We start from the raw sequence: 20,127 nt of genomic DNA on the forward strand, positions 1-20,127 counted from the left end.
CGAAGCCTATTGGCCGTGGTTCTCGGAGGAAAAAGAGGCTGGCGTGGAAAACGGTAAAAGGAAAAACCGCGAGGTCTCGGTGTGGTCCGTTAAAAGCGTAGAAAGAACGTCGGCTACCGCCAGGGGGTGTCGTCGTCTGTCCGTGAGGAACTCGAACCGGGGATCTGGCATCGGTCCCCGCGGGACAAGGACGGAGACCTCGGGCAATCCACGGAGGAGGAAGTGTCGGAGAATCTTACGGTGCGCGCGTAACACTCTCGCGAGGAGGGAGAGCGAGCAGAGGGTGCGTGGTGGGAGGTGGGGGCGGGTAAAAGCGGATGTTTGGCGAACGCAAAGGAGACGACGGGTACCAACGATGGAGGAGGGAACACGCGGGTGCACACACGTACGCGCGCGTGTGCGCGCGCGAGAGAAACGTCGCGACGCCGCGGGAGGGACGCTCGAGGTCTAGAGAGAGGGAAGAGAGAGAAACAGAGCGGTGTGGAACGGAGGAACGCTCGCGAGTGGCAGTGTCTTTCCGGACGCCGCAGCTTCGAGTCACGCACGCACGGTTTCTCCCTCTCTCTCTCCCTCTCTTTCTCTTTTTCTCTCTTTTTTTTTATTCGTTCCTGTCTACCTGTCCGTCTATCCGCCTATCCGTCTCTTCGTCTCTCTTTCGCTCCCGAGCTACCCCCTCTACCACCCCTCTGATATCTACGCGCGTACGTGTAGGTGTACGTACGTATATACATACGTATGTGCACACACATGTACATCCTCTCTCTCTTTCCCGGTTAGATAGTTACCCTCCCTCTTCGGAACTCCTACATCTCTCTCTCTATCTCCGTTCCTCTTCCCTTTCGTCCGTTTATCCCTCTCGCTCTCTCTCTCTCTTTCTGTCTGTCTGGTTCCCTTGCTGGCTCCAACTCTGCCCTTCCTCGTGCTGTCTCTCCTGGTCGGAACTCCGCTTTCAGGACGACGTCGAGGCGCGTGATCGTCTCTCCCCCACCGTTAGGAACGCGGCCAGGGAGCCAATCGGAGCTACGCTTCCGGCTACGGTGACGGCCCAATGGGCGAACACCGGCCACGGATAGACGCTGACGATCGCTGATTTTGACAGTCGACACACGACGACGATAGTAGTACACCGTGCTGCTGCTGCTGTTGCTGCCTACTCTCCTTCCCGGCCGCCTGAATCTGCTCTCCCCGGTCCTTCCGGCGCCAGGATCAGAGACTCGGAGTTCGCTCGTCGGGTCGGTCGATCGTGTTCGCTCGCCGAGACTCGCGCTTCGCGATCATTCGAGGACCGGGTTCCACCATCCCCGTCGGTTCCCGGAACATTCGGTGTGACCTGGTGCTGCACGGTCGAGGACATCGTTGCGAGAGGAAGGGAGAGAGAGAGAGAGAGAGAGAGAGGAAGAAGGAAGAGGGTGGTCGAATCGAGGACCGATCACGTGGCGGGTGTCGGGGTCCGTTCCTAGGCATCTGACAGTCTCGGACTCGGCCGTTCTCCGGCGAGAGAAATCGGTCTAGAGGGACCGTCCAGTGTTGGGTCACGACGAAGAAGGACTGGTCCTTCGACCTTGGCTTCCGTTTTCCCTCGGTTCGTCCTCTCTCCGATTCTCTCCCTCTCTGCCGACGATCCTCGGTCTGGTGACAAGTGTCCGTCCAGTGGCAGCGCAAAAAGACCGCGCGGATGACAGCGAGAGGATAAAATTACGCGCAGATGTAGAGACAAACGGACAGTGGCGACCGCGAAGCCTCGGTAGTGTCTCCCGTTGTTTCTCCTTGAGGCTATCCACGTCGGACGACAGTGTCGCTGGTCGAATAATCGTTTCGATCGGACCAGCTCTCGTTCGTTGGTTCCAATAGGAGACCTTTGGCTTCGAGTTCGAGTACGGGAACATCGCGTTTCAACGTTGCCCGAGATCCCGTTCGATCGCGAGTGACCACGTCTTCCTCGGGACTAGCGGGTGAGACAGACGGCAAGGGGAGAATTTAAATGCTCGGGTGAAGGGAACCGGATGAGCTGCGCTATGGAGTACCAGCAATTGGTGCCACCGCCGGTACCGCTGCACCAGGCGCATCACCAGCAGCATCAGCAGCAACCGGTGCAACCGCCCCATCCTCACATCGTGGTAGCGCCTGCGCACCAACAGCAACCCCAGCAACCACCGCCACCACCGTTACCGCCCACCTCGCACGGCCATCAGGTGCACGCGCCGCTTCCGTCTATCCACGAGGACAGCACCAGCTCGCGTTGGAGCCAGTACCAGCACCTCTGGAGACAGCACCATGTCTACGTGAATGGTAGGAGTTGCGTGTTTCCACATTCGGGGCTGATGTTTGGCATTTTGTGGCTTGTCTTTTTCTCCGACTCGCTGTTCTTGTGTATCGGATCGTAGATTTTCTCGGATTATAGAAATCGTATCGCGTTGGTTCTTTAGGTTAAGGCTGGTTTACATCTTCGGGACTGAAAGACGCCGTATGAAACCGTAATCTTTAGGATCTCAGAGACACGGAATCCCAGAATCCCAGAGTCTATGTAGATTCGACTCTTTATTCTTATCCGTCTCTCAGATCGACGAATCAGTGATCGTTGTTCAAAAAGGCGAATGTCCATGAATCTTGTGTGGCTTCTACGACTCTCGAGACTCTCGATTTCATCGACAATCGTACCGCGTGTTAACGACAGTGTTCAATTTGCGACTGCGCCGGAAACTCTGAAACGCGAGTTGCTGCTCCGCAACCTGTTGTCTGACAGAGAGTTTGCGATGGAAATAAGTTTATTCGCGTTGGTAACAGCTAGTCGATTAGGCGTAGGCTGGTCGGTTTCAGCCGACGAGTCCGGCTGAAAAGCTTATTGGCGCCGCGTGCACGCTGCGAACGCCGGTGTTTTAAATACTCGAGGGAAAGGAACAAATAGGAAGGGAAAGAAACAAAATCAGCGTAAAATGGCGATGGAGTCACGTAGGTTCTGACACGTGACAAAGACAGAACTGGTCTTCGTCGCGTTTCTTGGTCAGCTTTGTTGCAGGAAGAGCCTGAGCCGAGCCTGTCGAATCGCGGAATTATCGCATCGCGTCTTCGTATTCGCGACGCCATTAAACACGTAACTTAATGAGATATGAATATTAAAAACACGTTGTCATCTTCTTCGTGCGATCCTCGGATACCTGAGATAAGAAAAAGAGAAGAACAAAACAGAAGAAATAATTATAAATTATAGAGAAGCGTTTACGATTCTCGAGCGATAAAGACAAGGATTTTCGCAGCCGTGAAAACTCGATTTTCGGGCTTCCACTAATCCTTCGTTAATCCGATTCTTTCTAGCTTTATGCTCGGCGATAAGCAACGAATTTTTATAATCTTCTCCTGATCCAAAAGAAAAAAAAAAAAGAAAAAATAATAATAAAGAAGTAAAAAAATATCGTGGTGTTAAAGTCATTTAACTCGTTTCCATGATATTTGCATATATCGATAAATATTTGAGAAAAGAGACATGTTAGAGGAGGATAAAGTTTTTTAGATTAATTCCGTGTAAATCAGACATGGACGAATTGTTTCTTCCTTTCTTTTTCTTTTTTTCTTCTTTTTTATTTTTATTTTTTTTCTCGTTTTTCCCGGAAGGTTGAAAGAGCGATTGGAAAGCTGGAGAAAGACAGAGCGAGCCAGTGATAAAAGGAGAGAGTAATCGCGGAATAGAAACGCCCACCTGTTGCTTACATCAGGTTACCTACATTTTATCCACAATTATCGCGGCGTGATCTATCAGTTTGGATCATACTCCGCTAAAGACTTTCTCCTTCGCTCTTTTTCCTCTACTTCTTCTTATCGCGAGTTAACCTGGCTAAATAATCCCCATATTTTCCCTTCAACCGATCTTGTGCTATCTATCAAACACATCGCTTCGATCCTTTTAAATTTCCCGCGTAATAATCACTTCGGGTGATTATTTTATATATGACCATGGGGTGCGTACAAGCAGAGGAATTTTTGTTTACAATTTCTCTTTATATTTTTATTCCATTCTATGCTATTTTATTTATATCGCAAGAGTTTCTACCAATAATATCTCCCTTAGGAATTCTCGGATCACAATACTCGGGCCAGACCCAAACTGTCACGGACGTTCAGGATCTATAAATAAATGGACACTGATTTATATTGCACGGAAAAATCCATGCGCTTCCCAGATTTTAATTTCTGTCCTTAGAAAACGAGTTCGAATCTTGCTCGAATTTTTTGTCAAATTCGTCCCAATTTTATTCTAATTGCTATTAATTTCTTCATGTTCCTTAAACCAAGTATTAGAATCATTTGCATCACCGTGTACCTGTGATCACGAAAGCGTTTTAAAAATATTTTCGTTCGATTTCTTTCCGCGAAAAACGCGACGAAATGGTGCCATTTTTGTGATCAATTCGTCCGATTTATCGAATTCTCGCGATAATATTACGAAATGGAAGTTTGGTTACGGTTTTGGATCAGGGATGTTATTTTTACAGGTGCACTAGCGAGTATACTCTGTCGCGAGAGATACTTATTAACCACGATCCGAGTTAACGGGTTCGAACATGGAGCGTGAATGAATCATACGTGTCCGTATGCGAACGTGTGAATTCACCTATGCACCTATCCTACTTGCGACGGAATCGACTCAAGGCTATTAACATTTGCATCCTCCCACGTTTTCCACTTGGCCTCTCTGTTTCTGCGTTCGTCTTTTCCCTCTCGGCGTTCTCTCGTCCGGAGAAGCGGAGACGCGCTGGCAATTCGAGATCCTTTCGTATTCTCGCAAACCGGCGGGTTTTAAGGGTCTTAAGGTCCCTGAAAAATTAGAGATAAGCCGCAAGATTCGTGGGCTTTGCGTGCGGAAATTAGCGAATTATTCGTACGTTCTGCAATCTAAAATTAGGGAATTATACGTTGGTTTTGGAAGCTAGGGAATTGGGGAACAGTGATATTGGAGACTCGAGAAATTCTCAAATACCTTACGAATTTATGGATATTTCGTAGCGCCGAAAATTTAGGAAAATTGTGGAATTCTCGAATCTGTGATGTATTTTAAAATTTAGAAAATTCTAAAGCTTTTTGGATATCCTAAAAATTGGAGAACATTCCTGGTATTATTTCTAATTTATAAAAATTAGGAAATCGAGAAATCTATGGTGCATTTCATAAATAAAAAATCATAGAAATCGCCCAAATATATTTTTCAAAAATAAAAAAAATTCCTTGTATTTCTGCTTGCAATTGAAACATTGCAATTCGAGTCTTTAAACATTTCTCATGCATCCAAACTGTTAACTTTATTAATTATATTACGAGGAATTAATAATTATATTACTAGACAGAGACGAGTAATTTCCCTATATATTTAAAAGATGATAAGAAAATTGTTTTAAATCAGGTAATACATCCTTATCGAAATAAAGGACGATAGAATGTGGAAAATTAGAGAAAAATTCGCGTTCTTTTCCGTAGTCTTTTTTCGTCGGAGTAGTCGAGGGAACATCCTATTGAACTTGCCAGCACACGATACTACGACATATTTCGAGGCCTATTAAACGCGGCCAAGCGAGATGCGCGCGTTAGCTTCTTGAAGCAGTTAACGCGTTAAAAATAACAGAGGTCTAAAAGTTCTTCCAGCCTGTTGTTGCCAATTGCACGATTGCCATTTCACAGCGACCATCGCCTTTCACGCGGTTGGATTTTCCGACTTGCTTCCCGGATTCTCGCGAAATCCTAACCTTAAGCGCGGAATCATCTGCGAGTCCAGGAAAAACGCCGAGTTCCTGCTGTAATCCTTGCGATTTTAATTGCCATGAGAAACACGGATAAAGTCCTCGCTCTAACATGGACGAATGGCCATTAAATTAACTTTCTATGCAATTTTACAAATTTTTTTCGTTTCACCCGTATTTCGCAATGATTTATACTCCACTGTAGGTATTATACGTACGAAAAATTTTGGATCGATATTTCCATGATATTTTTGTTTGACTTGACTGAGTGGTATCTTGGAAATCTATGGGAGATCCTGGTAATTATTTTTTAACGGATCCTTAATTTTATCTCGATTGAAATACTCTGGAATAAATTGCAATGTTTTTCTCCACCTGGTAATTGTTCTTCCGCCATTTTGTTCGTAGATGAAGTAACGTTCCAATCACTAGGCTTCAGTATACGATATTTTCTTTCTAACATAATATTTACATGTTTCATGAAATATTCCTGACCCTGTGCCTACAAAAAAAGAAAAAAGAATTATAATTGATTACGCTCTGCTCAAATGTCAGGACCAATTTTGCGCGGATAAATTAATCACGACCCACTGACTGACAGACGAAGAAAAAAAAAACAAAAAAATTGAAAAGAGAGAAAAAAAGAAGGCAATCTCGATTGGAATCTCGAGAGACGGAAAGAAAACTTTGGTCTGCGAACGCGTTGATCGATCGTCATTCGACGTCGTTTAACCACTCGTTTAGAGAGTAGTTGCGCCCATGGCGTGTGTGCAACACGCTCTTCTAAACACTAAACGACCTCGTGAGCTCATTGCAACCACACTGCCTCTGTCGGGTGTGTGCGCGTCGAATTGTCGCCGGACACAATGGATCCCGAAGCGCTTTGAGGGGCACAATGCTAGGGATGGGCGGACCAGCCCGTCCTGCACTTTGACGTTGTCACTCGACAATGACGAATCCGGGGATCGTGTCATTCCCCGAAATACCCACTTTTTAATCGCCAGCATTAGACTTACGTAACAATTTTTTCGCGTTCCGTTTGATCGCCAGTCAACTTTCGGGATATCGGCCCGAGGACCACGGGGGTCACAGGTACTCGGGTTTCGTTGCTTCTCAAGAGTCTAACCGAGTTTGGATTTGTCATGACCTAGATTGTAATTTTGGTAGGAAATTTGGAAGATTGGGGATGATGAAAAAGTAATTGGAAATTTGGAATACGAATTACTTGTGTTTTATATGTAGTTTTGTAAAGCGTCGTATCAAGTTTGGATTTGTAGTGGACTAGGTTGTAATTTTGGTAAGCAATCTGGAATGTTATAGACAAATAAGTGGAAAAGGAGCAATTTAAAAGGCCAAGGATCATAGAAGAGTAAATGAAAATTTGAGATACAAATCGTTCGTGGTTACTTACGGTTTTGTATGTAGCTCCATAGATACCATAATTCATTTTAATTTATAGTAGATCATGTAGTAATTTTGATTGAAAATTTGGAGAGCTAGGGTTATAGAAAAATAAGTAAAAATTTAGGAGTAGTTTAGAAGGCCAAGGATCATAGAAGAATAAATGGAAATTTGAAGTAGGAATTGCTGTGGTTATTTACGGTTTTATTTGTGGTTCCAAACGTACCATAATCTATTCTAATTTATAGTAGACCAAATTGTAATTTTGATTGAAAATTTGGAGAGCTAGGGTTATAGAAAAATAATTAAAAATTTAGGAGTAGTTTAGAAGGCCAAGGATCATAGAAGAATAAACGGAAATTTGAAGTAGGAATTGCTGTGGTTATTTACGGTTTTATATGTAGTTCCAAAGGTACCGTAATCTATTCTAATTTATAGTAGACCAAATTGTAATTTTGATTGAAAATTTGGAGAGCTAGGGTTATAGAAAAAGAAGTAAAAATTTAGGAGTAGTTTAGGAGGCCAAGGATCATAGAAGAATAAATAAATATTTGAGGAACAAACTACTCCTTGTTACTTATAATTTTATATGTAGTTCCAAAGGTACCATAATCTATTCTAATTTATAGTAGACCAAATTGTAATTTTGATTGGAAATTTGGAGAGCTAGGGTTATAGAAAAATAAGTAAAAATTTAGGAGTAGTTTAGAAGGCAAAGGATCATAAAAGAATAAATGGAAATTTGAGGAACAAATTACTCCTGGTTACTTATAATTTTATATGTAGCTCCAAAGGCACCATAATTCATTCTAATTTATAGTAGACAAGATTGTAATTTTGATTGAAAATTTGGAGAGCTAGGGTTATAGAAAAATAAGTAAAAATTTAGGAGTAGTTTAGGAGACCAAGGATCATAGTAGAGTAAATGGAAATTTGAGATAGGAATTGCTCGTGGTTATTTACGGTTTTATATATAGTTCCAAAGGTACCATAATTTATTCTAATTTATAGTAGCCCAAATTATAATTTTGATGTAGAATTTGGAGAACTAAGGTTATAGAAAAATAAATAAAAATTTGGGAGTACTGCTTACTTGTGTTTTATAGTTTCAAAAGTACCATACCTAATTCGAATTTATAGTAGACGAGGTTGTAATTTTGCTAGAAAATTTGAGAACTGAGAATTATACAGGTGTTGCTGAAAATTTGGATACAAGTTACCTACACCTAATAATTTCCAAAAATATTGAATCTAGTTCAGATTTACAATCAATTTAGTCGTAATTTTATTAAAGGTATTTGGAAATTAGGATTACGGGATTACCTGTTCTTTCAGTTTCTAAAAATATCGTATTGGCTTTAGTCTCATAGTCGGCCAAGCTGTAACTTCGTTAGAGGTACATATCGAGTGTCCGAGTTTCATAGAGATACCATTGAAAATTTTTAACTTGGTTTCACAGTCGACTAACGATAAGTTCCTCGCTTCACTGTTTCTCGAAAAGATATTTATCGAAAGTGAAAATAGAGTAGCGTTTTATGACTCCATTCAGTCTATCGTTTCAAAAATGATTAAATTTTAGAAAAATTAAAAATGATACAGAGATTTATTATATACTAATGATTATAGTATGTTATTTATTTTGAAAAAAAGAGATGGAAATTTCATCTGCGCGAGATGCATCCGCCATGTGGACCATTAACGTTTATAGGTAATCTTACTCCGTTACCAATTGACATTAAGTAAACTTCGTCTTCCAGTCTGCTGTGACTATAACAGATTCGATTGCATCATATTGCATGTAACGTAACACTCAAGAAGCGCAGCATACTAAGTTTCGTGGCGATGAGTTTTTAAGGAAGCATTCATTATGACTTCTTTGCTTGGAATTTCTTATCAGATGACGCGCTGACATTGAACGATCTCCATTCTGCAACAAACTGCAGTTACGTACTTACTGCGCCTCTATTTCTCCGTCTCCCGGATTCCGAAATTCCAAAATTCCAATTTCACCACGACTTTTCTACGATATCGAAATCCAAACTAATCTTCGTCTAACAACAAAACATAAAATTATATTCCCCCTCTCCTATTTTCTCCATGTTTTGTTCTAAAATTTGGAATTATTTTCCAACATATCCAATTATGCATTATTAAAATTCTAGTTGGACGATTTTTACGAAATCACGTACTCCTATTTCACTGTAATTTCTCGGAGTATTAACCCTTTGCGCTCGATGATTTTTTAGTTAAAGAGGGGTACGAATTGACAAATTTTCTGCGATAAAGCTGATGATATTTTTTAAGCAGTAAATAAGAAATCGTATAATAATTAACAGGTAGAATTATTTAATTTCGATACCTCGCACGTTGTTACATTATTTCAAATTTGATATATTAATTAATATCGAGCTTCGAAATTTTATCAAATGGCGACTGAAAGGTGCCCCTCGAGTGCAAAGGGTTAATCGAAATTCCATACATAGCATCGTCTTAGTGAAAATCAAATTTTCATTCGACAACGAAATAAAATCCTTCTATCATCCACCCTAGTGTTTAAAATCATTCTTTTTCTGAAATAAATCAGAATTTTTGATCTAAAATGAATCCCTTGCTCTGTGAAATTAAAATTATAATCGATGTTCGTTTCTCACGAAAATGGGACCGACTGCTGCACTCCTGTCTTTCCATTACCCGTATTAGAATTCGGAATCGTTGCTTGTCCGGTGGCAAATCGGAATTTCATATTTCTCTTGGCCGTTTCTGCAGTAACGCGATTCGAATTGGTAAAAGATTCGAATAGCCGAACCGGATATCGCAGGCGGAAGAAACGAGGCGTATATACTTAACCCAGCGAGAAAGCTATATATAGGACTTACAATGCAATGCAAATGTACCGGCGGTATAATTATCGAGCAATTAAGACGATTATAAAGTTCTATCGGCAAACGAAACGGTCAGTCGGGACACGTTTCGTGGCACGAGGCTCCAGGTGCGAGGATGGAATACAATCGTGCATGTACGTCGATAGAAATTAATATCAGGCACACCGACAGTTTCTCTGACGCAGTGTAGGCCGACCTGCGACCTCGATTTATGGAAGATACCGTTTACGTTTATTTTCGTACAAAAAAAAGGAAAAAAGATATGAAAATGTTACAAATTCTAATGAAATTTTAATATTTTCTACATAGTATGTTAGATAGACGATGTTCAAGATGGTTTAAGGGGAGAACGTCGTTGATGACGATGATGCGAATTTTTATGGGATCGTGGATCGTGTATTCTTGCCACAAAATAGAAATTTTATGGTGTTTGTAGTGTTGTGGTAAATTTGGTTTTATTTTTATATTTTCTAGTAAAATATATTCGTTTCTGTATACTTTGTAGTATTTTGCTATATATATAGGTAAACTATGTATATAGCATTACGCGAATATTGTTTGCAGTTATCTCCTATTCCGCAAAATTACCAAATTGCTCGAGAAACCAATTATATGTACTTTGCACTAAGTGCATTAGTATAATACCTCGACTCGAATAGTTTCTGGAGAAATTGATAAATTTATTGGATATTTCTTTACTTCACTCAGACACTTTGAATTTCGGCTGTAGGACATTGAATTCTATAAAATCCCTTATAGGTTGTGAATCAAGGGTGATCTATATTTATTAAATATATTTTTCTCTTTCCCAGATATTTCGATTGATCTCTGTCATAAAATTGCGTAAAATTCTAAAAAATTCTGTAAATTCGCCTCAAATTCGAGTTGAAGGCTCGGTAATCCGTCGAATAGAAGAGAATTGTCGATAAAGCGCGATAGATGGTCGAAGGCCCTGTTTTCTAGAGCAAATGTGTCCCTCAGTGCGAGTGTGTCACAGCGAGTTAGCTTTTTCCCGAAGACCGTGGCACATTGGCCGTCACCTGACCTTCCCGAAGGCCGCGCTCTAATCCCGGCCTAAACGAAGCCGTAAGAAGTCGCCTGTATCTCTCCGTCGCGTCCACTCGCGTTACGTGCTTGCGTTTTGGTGCACGTGTTACTTGCCAGCCTTTACTCCGACTGCACCCGACGCGCGTGCACGCGTCTATTCCGCAGCGACGTGTCCGAGTTTCACGTTTCTGCCTTCGCCTCGGGATCACGCGCAATTTCCACCCTCTACCCCACTCACGATCGTGGATCGCGGATATTTTTTTATCATTCAACAGTAGAATAGCCCACGACTTTGAATCTAGAACCGAGGATCTAGATTTATTTTTATTTTGGTCCGAAAGTTAAGGGTAGGTGGTATGAAAAGATTTTTTGGTAACAGTATGATAGAATCGTTGCGATCCTGGACCACGAAGATTTTTTAATTATTTAATAATAGGAGAAAAGCGTACGAGTTTGAATTTTAGATCGAGGATCCAGATTTATTTCAATCTTGGTACAGAAGTTGAGGGTTGATGCTGTGAGAAGATTGTTTGATAGCAGTATGGTGGAATCGTAGAAATTCTGGATCACGAAGATTTTTTATTATTTAATAATAGTAGAAAAGCATACGACTTTGAATTTCGAATGGAGGATCTAGATTTATTTTTATTTTCACCCAGAAATTAAGGGTAGGTGATCTGAGAAGATTCTTTGATAGCAGTATGGTAGAATCGTAGTAATTTTGGATCACGAAGACTTTTTAATTATTGAAAAATAGTCGAAAAGCATATGATTTTGAATTTCGAATCTAGGATCTAGATTTATTTTTATTTTGACCTGGAAGTTAAGGGTAGGTGGTGTGAGAAGATTGTTTTATATCAGTATGGTAGAATCTTTGTGATCCAGAGTCACGAAGATTTTTTAATTATTTAATGATAGTAGAAAAGCATACAACTTTGAATTTCAGATCAAGGATCTAGATTTATTTTTATTTTAACCTGGAAGTTAAGGGTAGGTTGTGCGAGAAGATTCTTCGATAGCAGTATGGTAGAATCGCAGTAATCACGAATATTTTTTAATTATTTAATTTGTTTAGTTTGTTTGTTTTCTAATTTTTGATCTCTTATCGAGGATCTAGATCCGTTTCTGCTCTGGTCCGAAAGCTTACAGAGTAAATAGTGCGAGATTTTTCGATAGCTGCAGATTTGTATCCTCTACTCGACTCGTGACCACGGATCAAGACTTATTTTCATCACAGCCTGAATGCCGAAGGTAACCGATGTGAGAGGTCTGTTTAGTAATGGTAGAATGATATACAATTTCTCCTCTCTACCCAGCTCGCGATCATAAATCAAAACTTATTTTCATCCCGGCATGAGAGCTAGGAACAACCGATCTAAAGAGACAGTTTGATTGTACCAGAATGATATAGCAATGATATAGTATATAAAAGATAAATATATATCCCGAACTATTAAATCCTGGTAATTTCGATGTCTAGAAATCTGCTTAGTTTCCAAGAAATTCGTTACTCGTAGGCCAGTCAATGACATGTCTATACATTTCGGCAACCATATGCTTCAAAATAACCCGAGTTCACGTGTCCACTGATTTATGTGAGTTTGCTGTTTAACAATTATATATTTATTACAAATTATGATATACACACGTCACACAAAGATTACAACGATTAGGTGTATGTGGTGAAATTTCTCCTAATAATATTATTATCTCGTCACTGTTCACTTTCACGCTTTTCCTAACAAACCGACTCTCCTCGCAACATATTGGCTCATGCATTCTAGATTTTCCACTCGCATTTCCAAAATCATACATATCTACATTCGTGCCATCACTCGACCTCACACACTCGTATTCACAGTAATAAAACCAAATCCACAAAATTTACCAGGATGTTCTTCGTGCTTATTTACATCCATGCTAATGTTATTCGAATATTGCAATTTCTTCTTCCTCTAATTAATCATTGACTACTCCGTCTACCTGTTAGATGATTCCATATGTCAACTATAATACGTCAACTATATAATACGTAACTATACGTAGCTGAACAATAATATATTTCTCCGGGTTAAGTAGAAGAATCGATACGATTGAATTCGAGATTAGCAAATTCCAATTAATTACTTACCGTTTGTTTACGTTGAACTGCAACTAACAAAGGGAGTGCAAGTCCTTCGAGTCGTAGATTTAGTTGAAACTTTGCAGGTTTGTAGATTTAGTCATCCAGTTTAAGAAAATGTATCATTATAAGGATAACTACTCGATATTTTTCGAGATTTTTATAATCAGAGTTTTATTATTGATTTACTAATTACAGATTTATTTCGAATATTTATCAAGTGCTGTTGTGGTTTAATGGTGATATCCGCAAATTCCCATATTGATGGCAATTTTCGGATGTTGCTGTTAGGCCACAATACCACTTGATAACTACCGATAACTATTCGGAAATGTTGGAATGCTAAAGACACAAGTCGAGATATCTTGCATATGACCTCGATGTTAAAATGTTTTTTGATTACATACTAATGTATGATTGTGTACGTGTCGGTCGGTCACCAGCCAAATTCCTTTGTTCAAACGACTCAGTCTCTATGGAATCGTTGTGCAGCACTCACCGATAGAGTTATCAATTATTAAAGCGTTGCCTTTTTATAATTAGTGTTCCCTTCTTTTTAACTCCACTGCCATCCCAAATTCTATCAGGAAGAAATCTCTAGTTTCTAGAATAGTAAAGCTTTGTAAATCTAGAATAATCAAGCTTTAATCGTTAATATCTCAAAAACTATCGAATAGTTGCCGTTATAATGGTACATCTTTTTGAACTGCTTGACTAAATCTACAAACTTGCAAAGTTTCAACTAAATCATTCGAAGGACTTGCACTCTCCTTGTAAATACTCCAGATAATTTGTTGCTCTGAAAATCCCACTTTCCAAGGAGACATTCTCTCCTTGGATAAAATGCAGTCATCGATATGCTCGAATTTGAAATCGCTAAATACCGAATAATTACACCTTTCTTTCGAATAAGATTCAATTTTATGTATCCAGTTCTTTAATCTGTTGATCGTGCAACCTATAACTTGGAACAACTTTCTCTGTGGGAAATGAAATATGATCAGTAGCATCGAATTTTGTCTTTTTCTTTGACAATAAATCTAACAATCTCGCGTATTTTAACCCTTTGCACTCGAGAAGCGACTCTCAGTCACCATTTAATCAGATTCTAAAGATCATTATTAATTAACCCTTTGCGCTCGACGATTTTTTGGCTAAAGAAGGGTACAAGATGAAAAATTTTCTGCTATAAAGCTGATAATATTTTTCGAGTAGTAAATAAGAAATCGTATACTAATTAACACGTAGAATTATTTGATTTCAATACCTTGCACACTGTTACATTATTTTAAATTTGATATATTAATTAATATCGAGCTTCGAAATTTTATCAAATGGTTACTGAAGGGCACTTTTCGATCGCAAAGGGTTAATATCTCGAACTTAAAATTGCCCAACGACGCGTGGAATGTCCAGGTAAAATAATTCTACGTTTTATTGTTAATTTGCACTATTTATTTACCGTTTTGAAAATTTCGTCGACTTTGTGGCAGAAAGTCTTCGAATTACTATGTTTCTGTAACGGAAAGCTTGGATAATCCTTGTATACCTCGTTGCGCAATTTTCGAACTATTTTTGTATTTATTTAATTTAATTCTAGCTTTATACACAGTTTCGATACCGAACGTGAAACGAGTGAGGACCTTAGCAACGTTAGAGAACGATTAAATTGACGTGGAAAAATAAATTTCACTCGAGAGATAAATTATTAAACGTACGTTAATTATTGTAAAGTGTGGGACGAGTAATATTCGAAAGTCATTCCATGTAATTTGCAGTTCGATACTGATATCTCCTCCAGCACTCGATGAAAAATTATCTAATTTCGCTGACGATCGCGATGACCGGGCTATCGTCTGTTCTGAAAATTTTTCATAGCGAAGAAAGTTTATTGGAATATTTTCTTCCCGATAAAATAAGCAGATAATTGTCAGGAAGAGCAGAAACAAACTCGTTCCACGACCAAAGTGTATCGAATCGATGTTGGATCGAACTTTGATTAGCCTATTGATGAAATTTTTATTACACGCACTGTACATACTATCTATAATCCACGTGATTAAAATTATCACGGACGAGATTTAAATGAAATTTTAATCCTCGAACGGGGCTAGATCGCGATAAATCGACGCGTTGTTAGGCATCGATCTCGATAATACCGTAATCGGTTAAATCTACTACCGAGAACTCCATTTAACCGAAATTTCTAGTAAAAATAAAAGAACTATCAGAGACGCGATTCTGCAACTCTAAAATCGATTTAATCATTCCATTATTAAAAAAAAAATAAAATTAAGTTAACAATTCGAAATGTACGAAAAGTTCTAATATTTAACAAAGATATGCAAATTTTCGGATCCTTTCTGATCCCAATATCTCAAATTCAAGACAGTCCTCTTTTATACAATATTTTTTGAATTCGAGACAACTCAAAAATCATTCGAACCACTGCACTGATGGAGTCCACTTTGCAATAAATAATTTCGTCCGATTAAAATTTCTCGGAAGGAAAAAAAGAAAAAAAATAAAATAAAAAGAAAGGAAAAAATAGATCGAAAGAATGCATCCTCTCGATTAGAGCCATAAAAGGCAAGGAAGCAACGAGAATTCGAACCGTTGGTGATCCATGCCTTCCGATCATCCGTGTTTCCTCTTACGTCCATTACGTCGGATTATCGGGTTTTGCTGCATAACAAACGCGTAAACGCGTGAGTGGAAGCAGTGACAATCGTACGTCGCGTCGGTGTACATGAAGCACGCGTGTGTCGGGACACGTGTAACGTAAGCCAACAATTATTGCACATGCAGAGAGGAAAGGGTGGGGATCGCGAGACAAACATAGAGCGGTTTATTCCTAGTTTCATACAAACGTGCCGTGCGTACAATATCATTCAGAAGTTCGAACGCGACGAGCTTGATTAATGGAAAAATTGCTTGCTATTCCGAAGAGTCTCTTCATTCGCGTCCAACGGGTGTTTTATTATATAGAGCTTGTTCGAAATCGATGATCAGTGGTTTGCATGGGTTAGACGTGATTTAGGCAGAAATTTTGGTTGGAAAATGGAGGAAAGAATAAAATTGGTTTTTAAATTGTTTTTAAATATTTAGTTTCTCGTGTGATATTAATTCTTCATTTTATAATATCAAATTACATTTCAATATTTATTATATTCGAGCATTTCGTTGCGTAGAGTTTGTTCTAAATCGGTGACTTTAACATTCAAGAAAAAGAGATCCGAATTATTACGAGAGCAAAAATTATCTCTGTAATTCTAAAATATTATATAAAATTTTCTGAAAACCCAAAAGTTCCGAATTTTCCTAAAATCCAATAATTATCCGAAAATTTAAAAATTCCAAATTTTTCTAAAATCTGTTAATTCTGCGGGAACCCTAAAACCCGGAAATTATTTAAAAGTAAATAAAGCGAAATTGCGTTAAAGAAAAATTAAATCGAGGGATCGAAACGAAATTTCATTGGAGACCGACCGCGCGAATCCTCGATTCACGTTGGAGAACGAAACTTTTGGCCAGTAGTGTATTCCGTGAGTGAAACGGCATGGTTGACGTTTCGGGAGATAGAGTGAGAGACATAGGGAGAGAGCAAGAGAGAGGAGTTTGCACATATAAACAACGTGCAGCACGCGTGCATCCACGTGCTCGGTCGTGGATGGAAGCCGATTCGCGAAATTGGATTTTGCTCAAGCGCATCGATCGTCGAGAAATGATTACTCGGGAAATTTAGCGCCTTTTTCGCGTTCTTCGCGAACGGTGTTGTAGCGCTTCCCATGGTGGATCCCATGATGGATCCTGCGATGGATCCCCCGATGAATCCCGCGATGAACCCATGGTGGATCCCGCGATGGACCCATGGTGGATCCCGCGATGGACCCATGGTGGATCCCGCGATGGATCCCCCATGGATCCAATGGCAGTCGAATCTAGCGAAACGAACGAATTCCTATCATTGTGATAGCATTTGTTATGCTAAACTCTCGGTTTGCGGATGAAAACGAAATTACAAAAGAATTACGCGTGAGTTCTTCCTTTAAAACGGGATTCGTGTTACAAATTACAATTGCAAATGTTTGACGATGGATTAGGGCAGGTCGAAATGTTAGTATATTTCGCATACTTTGTATTAATTAACGGATCGATGAATATGCAAGAATATATTAGTACGATTATTAAATATATTATTTATATTCATTGTTATATTATTTTTATTATTACATGGATTAATATTATATAGCTACTGAATGTTAATGATATATTTATTATTTTTGTATTATTTATATATTCGCGATTTTAATTGAAATATTTTTATATTTAGTATATTTGATATATGCATTTTATATCAATCAAACAATCCATAGATATGCAAGAATTTTTTAGTGGGATTATTAAATATATTATTATTTAGATTCATCGTTATATGTTTGTTATTGCATATAATAATATTATACAGCTACTGAATGTTAGTAATGATATATTTATTATTTTTGTATTATTTATATATTCGCGATTATAATTGAAATATTTTTATATTTAGTATATTTGATATATACATTTTATGTAAATCAAACAATCCATAGATATGCAAGAATTTTTTAGTGGGATTATTAAATATATTATTATTTAGATTCATCGTTATATGTGTGTTATTGCATATAATAATATTATATAGCTACTGAATGTTAGTAATAATATATTTATTATTTTGTTTGTTTTCTTCGTTATTATTCATGGATTTATAATTTCAATTTAAATATTTATGAATATTTATTCGAGATGATTGTGAGCAGCTGATTCGTGAAACGAAGATACTTTTTTTATTACATATTGTTATTATTATTGATATTGTTATTGTATAATAACGAATATATAATAATGACAAAATGATAAAAATATTTATAGATTCTTATTTGGCTTGGTTATGAAATCAAGCTTCATTTCCATTCTCTTTTACAACAGGAGATTGTTTTTATTTCCATTTACACAATGATTAATCATTTCATCGAAGCAATAAATAATACAGCTGTCGAATTAATGAAACAATCCAAAATTTTTCATTCGATTTGACATATTAGTGGAACTATCGAACTGCAATACGTATTCAATCAGTATATACGTAGTACATATAGACAATAATAATTAAAGCAGGTAATAACTCAACTGATATATATATAGCAAATCGTAATTACGGTTGTACAATAAAATAATTACGCACGAAACGAAAATAATCGCGTCTCTCGCTAAATAATTGTGGAAATTTATTTTATCAAAGGCAGCAGGCATAAATTTTCAAAAATTGCATAAGTAGAAAATCCAACATAGCAAATCGTAATTACGGTCGTACAATAAAATAATTACGCACGAAACGAAAATAATCGCGTCTCTCTCTAAATAATTGTCGAAATCGATTTTATCAAAGGCAGCAGGCATAAATTTTCAAAAATTGCATAAGTAGAAAATCCAAAATCGTTCGTTTCGTCTAGTTTCACAATTGCAGCGCGGGAAAGCAAAAAGGAACTATGCTATGGAAAAATAACTAGACAGATAAATCGGCAGAAAAATTCTGTCAGATATAACTATACGTCGGAATTACTGTTAACAAGCTGTCATTAACGCCCTGAGGATACAAGAAAAGGAAAAAGATGTATATTGATTGGTCACGGGGAAAAACAACGGAAAATAACGTTTCACGGAGACGATGAATAAATTAAAATTGAACAGTCGTCCTTAGCGTGTATATATGTTAATTAATTGATAAAAGAATTCATTTCAATTGTAAATCCCATTTGTTTTCAATATCGTCGTTATGGGAACATATTCCACTAGCTAAAATTAGCCATTCTTTTTTCCCATACGATTTCCCTCTGTACGAATTATTCACCTGCGGCCTTTTTTCTGTTTCTTTTTCAGGTAAGCTGCACACATAATGAAATAACCCAGTCTTACTTACATGTAGAATCCTCTCTGGTGTGCGTATGTAAGTAGAACTTTGCATTATTTCGGCCACGGGTTTTCCACCATTCTATCCCCTTGGATTTTTCTTTTTACAATTAAAGATCTAGTCGAATTTTTAAACGAGTTTCCAGTTAAAATGAAACTTTCCAGAATTTCTTTTTGGGGAAATTTTTATTAACGAGAGAAAAAGTTACCCGAATTTTGAGTAATTTAATGTATTTTTCTTCTTTTTTTTTTTGATTTGTAACAGTTAATTAATAATCTGTATCCCTAAAATTCTTAATATTATTTAATATATTTTTAGGATTTTTAAATTTGTGGTATTCGATGTTTAAAATCTTCCGAATTCTCGAGAAGTATAATACGTCAAAAATACGTTTGATCATTTCGTCGTGAAAGATCTGGATAATGTAAAATCTACGAGAAATCGACGAATTTTTTAAGAATATCGTCTCTCTTATTTTTTCATGAAAATTCGCGGAAAATTCCAGTGTTTTAAACGAATACACGAAAAAGGAACTAACGATTCGGAATGTACGGAAAATCCCCATATCTGACAAACATACGTAGATATTTCAACCCTTTGACTTCTAATCCTTGACGAGAACTCAAAAATTCTCCCAATCCCGAAAAATAATTAACAACACAAAATCCCCTCAAACTCCGAAATTTAACAAAAGTGTGTAAATATTTTAACACTTTAAAGTCCAATTCTGTATGCTGAAAATCCACGATAACAACAATTTTTCTAATCATTTCGTCGTTTTAAATACAAACGCGACTAGTGACGCAAAATCTCCGAGAAACTAACTGAAAATTTGCAAATTTTACCAAACATACGCGATATTTCTCATTTTTCGACACGGAAAAATCCTCGGAACTCGGTGAAATCTCAATTTCCGATTCTCAAATCGCACTGTCACTGGAAACACCGTTGGATCACAGCGTGGCGAGTAAAAATCGGCGATCGTAGGATGGA

General features: G+C 38.2%; 1 protein-coding gene across 1 annotated transcript in view; it reads left to right on the forward strand.

The window, feature by feature from the left end:
* The first annotated feature begins 517 nt into the window (after window positions 1-517).
* LOC108553004 (thyrotroph embryonic factor) overlaps window positions 518-20,127 on the forward strand; it is a 72,305-nt gene continuing 52,695 nt past the window's right edge. Inside the window, 1 exon segment of the mRNA XM_017907745.1 lies at window positions 518-2,289. Coding sequence (XP_017763234.1) covers window positions 2,004-2,289 — 286 coding nt within the window. The 5' untranslated portion in view covers window positions 518-2,003.

Source organism: Eufriesea mexicana, unplaced genomic scaffold, assembly GCF_001483705.2.
Source record: "Eufriesea mexicana isolate 0111107269 unplaced genomic scaffold, ASM148370v2 scaffold8839, whole genome shotgun sequence".
NCBI lineage: Eukaryota > Metazoa > Arthropoda > Insecta > Hymenoptera > Apidae > Eufriesea > Eufriesea mexicana.